The sequence below is a fragment of the Nanorana parkeri genome, unplaced genomic scaffold (genome assembly GCF_000935625.1).
Source record: "Nanorana parkeri isolate BGI_ZX_2015 unplaced genomic scaffold, ASM93562v1 scaffold8, whole genome shotgun sequence".
In the NCBI taxonomy this organism is placed as follows: domain Eukaryota; kingdom Metazoa; phylum Chordata; class Amphibia; order Anura; family Dicroglossidae; genus Nanorana; species Nanorana parkeri.
The window spans coordinates 2,130,559-2,142,907 of record NW_017306276.1 but is presented as its reverse complement, the minus strand read 5'-3'; the positions used below and the strand labels follow the sequence as shown (position 1 = coordinate 2,142,907).

General features: G+C 43.6%; 1 protein-coding gene across 1 annotated transcript in view; it reads left to right on the top strand.

Moving 5' to 3' along the window:
* The window catches only part of RFC3 (replication factor C subunit 3), a 15,685-nt gene extending 10,467 nt beyond the window's left edge, over nt 1-5,218 (top strand). The window contains exons 7-9 of the mRNA XM_018554136.1: nt 2,182-2,280; nt 2,468-2,537; nt 4,999-5,218. Coding sequence (XP_018409638.1) covers nt 2,182-2,280; nt 2,468-2,537; nt 4,999-5,190 — 361 coding nt within the window. The 3' untranslated portion in view covers nt 5,191-5,218. The remainder of the gene's footprint in view (nt 1-2,181; nt 2,281-2,467; nt 2,538-4,998) is intronic.
* Nucleotides 5,219-12,349: the final 7,131 nt, after the last annotated feature.

Below are 12,349 nucleotides of genomic sequence, written 5' to 3'. Positions count from 1 at the left end.
CTCCTCATAACTATTCTGGCAGCACTTTCTCAATTTGTCATGCTGAGTGCATTATGAGACGCACAGTGCAATGGAATGCTATACATTTTCACACAGTTTTCAAGCCACTCTAAAGCTGCCCATACACCTTACAACCATCACACGACTTTCGTTATGCGATGGTTGTAAGGTCATTAAAATTTCATACGATCTGCCCATCTTGGACAGGCAGATCGTACTTGCGATTACTGCAAGCCCGCCCCGCTGAGGGGAGGGCTTCCGATGACTGCAGTGCTGTGCAGGCAGTGTGCGCTTGCGTTTACCGGCCCGTGCGGCATTCGTCTCTCGAGCACGCCACTAACCCGCCGAAAATCGTATGTTTTTTGGCAGGTTTTCAAGCGTGCTCGGAAGATGAATGTCGTGCGACCGTACAGTTGAAGAGGTCGCACGCTGCCCATACACCTGCCGATTATCGTACGATCGCGGGATCATCCGCAATTATCGTACGATAATCAGCAGGTGTATGGGCACCTTTACATGCTGCACACAGTAGGATCGGCTATTACAGTAGGATCAAATAATTGGCCACAGTTCTTTCTTACTCTGGTAGCCATTCTCTTCCCTTGCAGACCTTTTATTTCTCTGAATTAGTCCAGATACCTCCCGCAAGACGTATTGCTACAAATGCCGGTACTGTAAATTGGCAAGTTATATAATATGCAGAGCTTTAGGTTATTTGACTTCTTGGAAATGAGCCCCTGCTAATTATGGATGAATGGTGAAATGTAATTTACTGTAACACAATTTTGCCATTGGCAAAATGCTCCTGCCTTATCCTAGCTGAAAACTCTCTCAGTTTAGGGATAAGTGCTTTCACTTTGTATATTGTTGGCAAATGCATTGAAATCAGCTGAAATTGGTACTTTCACATCCAGTTTTTCTGAAACTTTCACTAATCATCCCAATTGCACGCATACAAACACCTTGCGCTGTGAATATGATAAATAGTGTGTCCGTAATATAAATAGTGGACTCACCAAAAATTCAACTCTAGAGTATATATCTGTAAAAAATAAGTCAAGGCAACTGGACTTGCTGTATTTTCCTTGAAGGCGTTTCACTGGTCAACCAACCAGCTTTCTCAATTCAGAATGACTTGTACAAAAATTATCTGGGAATAAATATGGTGAATATCGCTCTAATCCACATCATCTTTTAGTCACAACCAGGTGTTGATAGCATTTGCATAATTGAAGTCTAGGTGGTGGTGGTGTTAACCTGCCCAGAGAGAGGTGTTAAAACAGCATTGTATGTGTATTCATTCTGAATTGAGAACGCTGGTTGGGTGACCAGTGAAACGTCTTCAAGAAAAATACAGCAAGTCCAGTAGCCTTGACTTATTTTTTTACTGATATACTATGACCTGGATGAATGAGAACCTTCACAGACATCAAGGGTATATAACTTTAAATGGAAGTTTTATATCAGTGTGTTTTTAAGACTGGCAAACCTTAAATACTTTGATTTGGTGACAGGGTCCCTCCCAGCCTTACCTTGTACAGGCTCCACTGCTACCAAATTGTTTACTCTGATATCACTGCACCCTATGAAGCTGCAGCAAGTTACAGAGCCTGCCTTATTTCCTGGCTGGAGGATGTCCAGCAACCTCTAGCCTTTTCTACGCCATATTAACTGACCATGGCTTGCCCCTTTTTATCCATTGGATGCCAGCTCTTTCAATTCTAGAGCCTAGCAACGCCCACTCCTCTAGATTGACATCCAATCATCAAGGCATTTTAAGATTTGAATAACCCCTCAAAAGAGTTGGCACACTGCTTGTGTTAGGGCTAAGGGCCCTTCAGAAGCATACTGACGCAGGGTGCTGTGAGATTTAATGAAGCTATGTACAGCACCCTGGCGGGCCCTCGTACCAGTCATGATCTGCCTGAGTTGCATTGAGAAGAACACAGACCCAGTGATGTCATAAGATCTAAAATAATAAGGTATGTAATGAACACAGGTTTTATTTAAAAATGTAATTGTTATGTTGATGGGGGAGGCAAAATATGAGCAGATTAAACTTCAGCTATAATGGTCACAGTATCGAGCAAGTATATAATAAAACGGTTGTATAAATACATGGAAACGGATGTTTTCAGAAACCTGTCGATTACATGCAATATTGCTGTTTTTCCTGAACAGGTATCCTTTCAGTTCAGACCAAGACTTGCCAGAAACAGATTGGGAGGTTTATGTCAAGGAGACCGCTAATGCCGTTGTCAGTCAACAGACACCACAAAGGTCAGTATATTTGTATGTTTTGGACACGCTTAGCTTTTGGCAAAATCTGGAGATCTTCTGTTAAGATGATTTGTGGGAGTGTTCCACATCCAATTCATAGCCACCTTTTTTGTGAATCTTGGTATACTGCTTTATATCTTTTTAGCGTTTAATCTCCTTTCTGTATTGTCCTGAATCCTTTTCATAGGTTGCTTGAAGTTCGTGGTAGGCTTTATGAGCTTCTGACGCACTGTATTCCTCCTGAAGTCATAATGAAGGTATGCTGATAGACTTCAGTAATAGAAGTAACTAGGTCACATTTCAGTTTTGTTATATAAAACGTGTATAGATTTCTGTAATGGAGAGGGAAACGAGTGGTTTCTGAAAATGCACTGGGTTAAGGTTACTTCCACCACTTAGTCTTTTTGTTCCCGGGTACTTATTATTCAGGCTACTTTCATTATTCAGCAATATGTGCCCGTTGTAATCTATTTTATGCCAATCAATGAAGCTGCAATATTATACTCAGAAGAAAGAGAAGTACTACTCGCTAATAGGCCAACTAAACTCCATTTTTTGGGGGGCCCTTATGGCTCTCTTATGACTCCGATTGTTGTATTAGTGATTTATCCTTTGCTGAGACTCTATGCCTGGCCTGTATAAGCAGATATAATCACTGCGGACAATCCTTATCAGATAGCTGAACTCCCCAAATACATTTTCATCCATGAAGCTCTTTATTGGATGCAGCAGGTTTGTTACAGCAGACAACAGGATGCAGCAGATAATTAAACAGAGGGTAGTTGCAGGTGAAAGATGGTAATGTTTCCCCCCATGCGAGGAGATTAATATGTGGCCATGTCCCAGTCAGCCATTTTGATGCCAGAAAAAGACAACTCAAAGGCCTTGTTCACACCAAATGCAGAGCAGATCCGGTCAGGTTTCTGCACACGCACGCTAGTCTTTTAGATGCGTTTTTGGCTAAAAAAAAAGTTTAACGTGGGCTTTCAGTGCGTTCCAGGCATTTGCATGCGTTTGCAGATCCAGAGCAGGTAAAATAGGGCCTGCTGCAGTTTTTTTTTACCTGCTCTGGAACTGCACGCTGCGATGTGAACTGGAGCTAAAAATACCATTGGAATACATTGGACGCAGTTTTGATCCAGTCTGCATCTGCTCTGCACCTGCTCCGCGCTTGGTGTGAACAAGGCCTTAACAAGAAGGAAGCACATCAAACGCAAGGGGAGGGAATACAGGAAACATGGTGCAATAACCAAAATGCCCACAAGATGGCAGTATATTAATTCGCTATACTGATGCCAAAAAACGATAGCTTAAAGGGGAACTATGGGGTTAATTGTTTTCCCCATAGTTCTCAGGGTAACGGGAGGACACAAACTAGCGTCCTCCCGTCACCCCAGGCTCAGTATACCGAGACGCCGCAGCGGATACCGACAATCGTGCTGGGATCCGCCCAGCTGCGTGACTGACTGCTGGCTCTACTTATCATGGGGCTGAGCAGCTGTACCCGCCCCCTCCCCGTCCGATCCACCAGTCAGCGCTGGCGGGGAGGGGGGAATCGAGCCCCTCCCCTGTCACGGCAGAGAGCCGTGACAGGATCGAGAGGTGAGTGAACGCCGCTATGTGTTCGCTCACTTCCCGATCTACTGAGCCGACCTGTGACAGTCTCATTGTCACAGGTCGGCTAGAACTATGAGGTGGATGAAAAGCACTCACCTCATAGTTCTCCTTTTAAGGAAAATTAACTATATAAATTCTCAATTCATATTGATATAAATATCAACCATGGCTATGCATTGTCATATTTTCATACAACTGTAACAGTGCAGACTCCAATGGTTCAATATACATAGCAGAAACCTTGTTGACCATGTCAGCAATTACTATAGATGTCCAGTTTGCCCGGTGAGCTTTATTTTGCTTGGGTAGATCCCAGCAGGTACAAACATTTTTTAGTGTTGTATATTTGCACCCAGAGCAGCATCCTGGATATGTGTTTTAGCTTTGGAATATCAGGTGTTTAACGAGGAGGTATGGGATTCCAGGAGTTGGCAAATGCCTTTTTCTTCAGGGCAAGTGAAAAACAGAAGATATACTGAAACTGATTATTATGCTTACACAGTGAGTTTCTGTTGGCGTCCAAAGAAGATTTTTGTGAACTATGCGAGTGTGATTTATCCAAAATGGCAACCATTTGACTCACCTGGAGTAAGATGTGTGTCTGAAAAGAAAAATAGCTATTTATTACACTTATAATACCTTTTAGTGCACATAGGCTTATGATCTGTTAGGTGGAACAGGCTTTGTTGGGGTTCCGCCATCCCTGGTCTTCATGTCAACTTCCTTTCTCTGGTTCTGTGTGATTGACGGACACTGATTGGCTCCCTCTGTCTGATTAGACAGCTAGTGCCTTTGCCTCGCAGAGTCCTGGTGCAGAAGTGGATTGAAGACATCAGAGGGGTAGCAGCCTGCAAGTATAGCAGGTTTCTATTTTTGTTTCCCTAACAGAGGCAGAATTAACCCTAAATTCAATATTTGACTAGGTCTACTTTAATGATGCTTAAAAAAAAAAAATAGCAGTGCAGAAAAATGGTCTCCTGGACATACACTTAAAAAACAAGTTAGCCAAGTCACCTGCCATATTACTGTCTTTACAAATGTCCTTTACTCTGCTTTAAATCTTCCCTGCTAACATATATGTGTATTCTGTTTACTACACAGTCCCTGTTATCGGAGCTTCTCAACAACTGTGATGGGCAGCTAAAAGCGGATGTGGCACAGATGGCAGCTTATTACGAACACCGGCTACAGCTCGGCAGCAAAGCAATGTATCACCTGGAAGCCTTTGTGGCAAAGTTTATGGCCATTTACAAGAAATTCATGGAAGATGGACTGGAAGCCATGATGTTTTAGCAGAATGGGCTGTTTCTCACACTTCATCTGCACATTTGATAGACTTGTTCTTTGCTAAATATCTTAGCACTTAGTCCTTTTTCCCTGTCGGCACATGCTTCCTTATGTATAATAAATCTCTTTTTTTGTTAGAGGTATGCTTCACCACTTATTATATGTATTATTACTGACTAAGGGACCTATTTGTAATGGAGAGAGCCACTTAAAAATTGTGTGTAAATTAGTGTACAGAGCACTTGTGCAGCTCGGTGTGTTCTCTGTAAAGGCCTGTCTCAATGTGCTTTTGTTGAATTCAAGCAAGTATGTAATTCCCATACATGTCTATGGTAATGCAAAACCTGCTTGAAGCAGCAGCAGGTTAAAATTGTGAATTCTAAATAATTTCAGAAGTGCCTCAAACTGATGCCATTGACGGAAGCCCAAAGGCCGTAGTCACACTGGCCCTTAGGCTGGGTTCACACCTAAGGCGTATTGAATATGCGCGTTTCTACCGCGATTCGCGGTTTAAAAAAACGCGCGTTTCCGAGGGCTACTTGGCTGTATCCCAATGGAAACGCCCCACCAAAACGCCCCAAAGAAGTACATGTACTTCTTTGGGCGTAGGGCGGTTTCCCGCGTGTTCGTACTCGCGGAAAAACGCCCAGATGGGAACCATGCACATTGAAAATAATGGCATTTACCTGTTTAAGCGTTTTTTCGCGAGTACGAACGCGCGGAAAAACGCCAAGGTGGGAACCGGGCCTTAGGCACAGAGCTGCGCTATTTAAATGTGCCATGGTTGGGGCATACTTGCCCCTAAATGTACGCACATGATACAATTGTGCAGTTTCCTGCATTAGATAGATCTGTGTATGACCGTGGATTTGAACAGTTAATATTTCTGCATGTAGGAAGTGTCTTTACAGTCTGTGCTTATTAGAGGATAGCTGTATTTTTAGTTTAGATTATCTTTTTTCAAAAATCCACTTTCCAAGTCTTAAACTGACATGACCCCACTTCTCTATGAACTTCTTCCAGGCAAGAGCTGCATGGCCTCTTCACTGGAAGTGTAGAGAAAACAAAATGGATAACTGTACTAAAAGCACAGTAATCTTTTACATTTAGAACCCGCTGAACCCGGCATGCATTGCCTGGAGCATCAAGTCATAAAATTGGATTGCAAGTGAAGTGTTTGACATTTTACATAGTTGGGGTCATAAAGACCGTTGTCCATAGAGTGTGTGCTTCATGTTAATGAGGTCACATAATTCTTATAACAGAAAAATGCTGAGAAAATATGGAGACTGCTGTCCTCTGCCAAAAATGTTAGTTGCCTGGCTGTCATACTGATTCAACTACAAGTACATGTATCAGTCACAGATCAGAAGTTCTGGCTTTGCTAGCTTTATACCTGTTTTCAGCATGTTTCCGAAGTATTAACGACAGATAATGCCAAACTACTAGTGTACTCTGAAAAAATAGCTTATTTCTCTTGGTACATGTTTGTTACAAGGGTTGTAAACATAGGGTGCAACAATTTGCAAATTATCCGATCACCTCAAGTCCTGCCCACCTCCCCAGCCTTGTGTAAAAGCTGTGCAATTGATTAGGGCTGCAACAACTAATCGACATAATCGATTATTGAAAAAGTTGTCAACTTTTTTAATCGATTAATCGGCTTCCGATCAGTTGGCCCTGTTCACGGCTCCAGACACGCTGCGCGCCGCACCTTCTCCCCAACTCACGCTCACCGCTGCCAGACCCGCCCGCATCCACGTTCTAGACGCCGCACCTCCTTCCTGCCTCACACTCACCGTCTGCCCACATCCACGATCGGCACAGGGACGCGGGGAGATGAAGTAAGGAGGAGCAGGTGTGGGGGGATGACAGCCGCCGATAGACAGGCCCGATTTCAGAAGCAAGTTGCTGAAAGACTGCTCAGGTAAGCCTGCACTCCCACCCACACATGGTGCTCTATAATGTATTGCTGGGATTTGTATTCCTCTATAGCTGATGGTACATTGTGCTGTATATTATACATGGGAATACAAAACCCAGCAATACATTATACACTGTATGTATAGTGTACTATTGCTGGGATTTGTTGTATAGTTGGTGATATTCTGCGCTGTATAGAGGACTACAAAACCCAACAATAATACATTATACAGTGCAATGCAGAATACCGCCAGCTATAATGTACTATTGCTGGGATTTGTTGTACTCCTATAGCTGGTGGTATTCTGCATTGTGCTGTATAACATACTATTGCTGGGTTTTGTAGTCCTCTTTAGCCGGTGCCATTCTGCATTCATTGCTGTATAATTTTACACTTTCCATTTCACTATATTGCACACCACACTTTTTTTTTTTTTTTTTTCTTTTTTTTACTTCCACCGCACCAAGCTTGCTCCTGTGATGGACTACAATCTCAATACAAACTAGTAGTCCATCACTGGAGCCATTTTTTAACATTTTATTTTATTGTTTATCCGATTTAATCAAACTTAATAATCTGCTAACTAATTGATTTTGAAAATAATCGTTAGCTGCAGCTCTACAATTGATAAAACTTCTGTAGCAGAGCCTTGGGTTTTCTGTGAGGGAGGAGATCCTGTGCTTGAACTCCGGGCTGAGCAAAAATCAGCTGACGGCAATCTACTGTGCTGTTGACAGCTTATTGTCAGACAAAGGCAGCTGGTTATTGGGGCAATGTGTATGGTCAGTGGAATGTTGGCGCATCGAACGTAATAAAAGGTCTTGCTAATTTTAATGATACTGATTAACAAGCAAATGTTCTACGCTGATCCTTGCCAACGACCGAGGATGGGAGTGCTCAGCTACCTGCGTATGACCGGACAAACAGTCTATCATTCACAGCAACAAAACATTCTGTGGACTGTTATTTGAGTCAGGAGATTGCATGATACCACTCTTGTTACAGGTGGAGGAAGAACCAGATCATTGTGGGCAAAGGCAGTGTGGGAAATTAGAGCTGGACTTGGGCAGATCTAAAAGACGCATTAATGCAGCTCCGTAATCTTGAATACATTACTTTTTTTTTTTTTTTGTATATGCAAGTCATTTTAGTACTTGGTGTCAGCCTCTTTCAATCCCTGTATAGCAGAGCTGGAGCATGGGAAGAAGAAGCAGAACAAGAATCCAATCCGTTCATGTGCTGACAAGAAGCATGCTGATATGAAGAGAAATCAGAGTGACTGAGATGAGCTCACTGCTGCTTCTCCTTTTACTGTCCAGTCACAGGCTGGGGGCCGATCCATGACAGCCTGAGCTCAGAGGAAGTGGGAAGTTGCTGGCCATCAGTGTGAGGACACCTAGCGACAGTAAAATACTGTGGGGGGAAATCTCTGTGTTGAAAGTGAATATTGCAGCAAAAGTTCTTTTTTGTATGATCTTTTAACGGGCTATTCATTGTTATGTGATAAAGTGTGCTACTCAGGGTAAAAACAAGGTAGTAAAGGACATACAAATTAAACAATATAAAATAGCACCACCACTCTGTCTGCAGTTGCTCTCACACAAAACATCCTAGTATTTTCAAGGTCCACAAAGTATTGCTATGGTCAACCACGTTATCTCTGTGATAACTTTTGCTCAAACTATGAACACTTAGCCCACTCTCGATTTCAAGTTCAAATATATGGTTGCATATACAATATACTTCGTACAGCACACACATGGATAATGTGAGAACTCAGCAACAACCTGTGGACTTTGAGAACGCTGGGCTATTTTGTGAGAACAACTGCAGACTGGGAGAGGTCTTATCATTTTCTTTATCATTCATTGGGGGACACAGTGGGAAACCTAGGGTTATACTGCTGCCTACAGGAGAAATGATACCAAAGGCCATCCCCCTTGAGGCTACATTCCCTCCCATCTGTTTCGCTTTTGTCTTTAGGAAATGGATGTTTCTTACTTTCCTCTTTTTTTTTTTTGCTTAGATTTGAATATATATACTGTGTTTCCCCAAAAATAAGACACTGTCTTATATTTTTTTGGCTCAAAAAAACACACTAGGTCTTATTTTCGGGTTAGGTCTTATTTTTTTTTTCTTTTTTAATGTATAACAATCTAAAGTAAATGCAAATCCAAAAATTAATAATTAAAGATGGCAAAGTTAAGAATAGTGTGATCAGGGCAATCAGGGGTGCCATACCTTTCCAAGAGCAATTTGGCAACCAGAATGAGCGAAGAGCGCTTTCACTATCGATTCCTCACAGGCGGAGTGCATTTGGTATCACTCCGCCTGTGACAGGAGTCGGCGCTATAGAGGAAACATCGGCTTATGCGGCTCTGCTCCCTGTGCTGCTGCCTCGCTTCCTCTAGCACTGGCTTAATTGGCACCGCTGATTATCTCCCGCGGCTCTTTAGGTTCCCCCTTATGCCAACACCAGCCCTGGCAATGGTCACAACTAGGTCTTATTTTCGGGGTAGGTCTTATATTTTAGCAATTCCCAAATGTAGATTCAGCCCAAATATTGGAACTCCTCAAAGTCTCTCCAGTTTACAAGTGGCGGTTCAAAAAAACTCCAGGAATCTAAAAAGTTAACTCTTGCAGTCTGGCTAGCGCCACACTGCAAGGGTTAATGGCTCATTTTTGTCTAGGGGCTCATAAAAAAAAAAAAAATACTCACCTGATCCTTGATTCCCATCTGGAAGCTAGACCGGTCCCCCAGTCTCTTTTCTGGCGGTCTACGCCTTGCTAACTTCATCACGTCTAATGCAGTCCATTCGCCTGCAATAGACATGAAGATGCTGAGCGACATTCCACAGCCAGAGTGGGTGGGGAGGTAAGAGAGAGGAGAACTGCTGCAGGACCAAAGATCAGGTGAGTATATCTTCTGTATTCCGGCTTCTAGACCAAAATGAGCAGTTACCACTTGCAGTGCAGGGGGTAGCCCTACTGCAAGGGTTGACGTGTTAAAAAGTTCTTTAAGTATGCTGCTGTTTTTCCTGATGCGGTCCTGTAGTTAGCAGTGACAACCTGTCTCTGTTCCAGTGAGCACAGATGGGGACGTCACCGTCTTTGGTGAATCATTTCATCTTTGTCTAGATGAAATGATTAAAGTTGCAAGGGGACATAAAAGTGCCACTTACCCAGGCAGTGCAACGCTAAGGATAAACAATATAGGCATCTGTGAGGCAGGGGCAGATCCAGAGTCTAGTCCCGGAAGGGGCACTGCCAGAAAAATAGGGTGTTGTAATTATTAGTAAAAAACGCAGAGGGCGGAGATAAAGAACAGAGAGCACAGTAGTAAAGAGTGCATACTAATCCCAACCAGCTTCAGGTGAGCTTCGCGTACCTGCTACAGAAACCATACGATCAGCACGCCTACCCAGTGCAGGCGTAGATGTTTGGAGATGTAAGAAAAACCAGTGTTGATGCTGTTCGCCTGGGGTGCGCTCAGCCCACCTGGAAGCTGACAGGCTGAGGCAGTCGTGTACAACCCAGAGAGCTTGCTCACATCATTTACAGTGCGTTCCAGCACGGTTAGCTGCTGGAATGCACTGTATTGCATACTAAACTCCCCCCTGAACTCTGGGGTGGGAGGGGGTGTGGCGGTGCATTGAAGTAAATCGCCCCGCAGTGTGTTCGCCTGCTCCAGAATGCGTGGCACAACAATGCCATCACAAAAAATGCTGCATGCACTATTTTTTTGCGATCGCACTAGACTGGAACCCAGGTATTGTTGGGCCCATGCGTTCTAGTGCAGGCCATCGCACTGCGTGGCTGTGGGGCCATTGACTTATATGCACCGCCATGCCCCCTCCCACCCTGGAACTCAGGGGGCAGTTTAGTATGCAAAACAGTGCCTTCCAGCAGCTAACCGTGCTGGAACGCACTGTAAATGGTGTGAACAAGCCCTGAAAGTGTCAGCAGCCATACATGAGGCACTTCCATGAAGTCTGCGGTAGAAGCAGCTCACCATTCCAGCTGACCAGCTCATACCCCTCCTTGTGCACAACCTGCTATTATTGCAGTTTTCCCCCTCACATTCTTTTCCCCGTCCCTGGGGCAGAAAGTAGGGGAACTTCTGTAACTCCAACAGAGTCACAAAATCTCTGCGCCCCCAGCTCTTGCTTGCCCCCCTTCGAAACGAGTTCTGTGCCACTGCTGGCTGCTGCAGGGGCGGTGGCATCAGCGGTAGCATCTGTCACTCTCTGCACAGGCTGCGGACTGGGTGGCGGGAAGTGGCAAGTGATGGAATGCAAGGGCCCCTTGTAGTTCCACCAGTAGTTGGAGGGGGGAAGCCGCGGGCCCTTGGGCAGTGCCTGAATGCTCAGTCCGCCACTGTGCAATGGGGGGGGAGCAGCGAAATTATCTCAGTGGATCCGCCACTGCTGTGAGGGAATTGCACTGTTTATAGGCCTGACTCACCAGCCAGAATGGTCTGGCTACTATTGCAACTATAAGGGTCTTTCTAGCTAAAAGCTAATGAAGTTCCAGTAATTGTAACCAAAGCGGGTGGGTTTTAAAACAAATCTTTTTGTTAGAAATAAGAATAAATTACCCACTTTAAAGGTGGGCCTCTATACTCTCCCTGTTGCAACAATGTATGAAATTCATTGTCACTATTACTTTTGGAGCCTTGGAATTGAAATTATTTATGCTAGAAGGTACTTTTTAATATGCGTATTAAACAGAGCTTTACGGAGTAGCTTTATCTTTTTTTTAAATAAAATATCAAATGCATCTGCCAGTTTATGTAATGGAAATTGTTCTTTTATTGGTTGAAACATGCTGAATCTTGACTGCTAATGACTGAGCTGTCAAAACCAGGTGGAGCAATGCCATAGTTGAAGATGAGTTGAGGTTTAAGAATTCTTCAACAGGCATGACATAGGCTTCTCTGCTAGTAAATTACTAGTGTGACATGGACCTACCTGGCAATTTACAGCCAATTCTATCTAGCTTTCAATCGCGAGATGACCAAAGGGATCAAAGCAATCTGCTACCAATGTATTTGGTTGTTTTGCTATTGCATTCAAACACTTGGTGGAAGGTTGCCTTAATTTGTTTTCTTCTGCTATCAAAAGTTAATAAAAGAGATTGAGATTGCAGTTTGTGAGACGAGCATAACAGTGAGGTCCTTTTTAAACCAATGCATTGTGGTAACTTGCAGTAAAACGTGCTTGATGTGCAAGTACAGTAGGT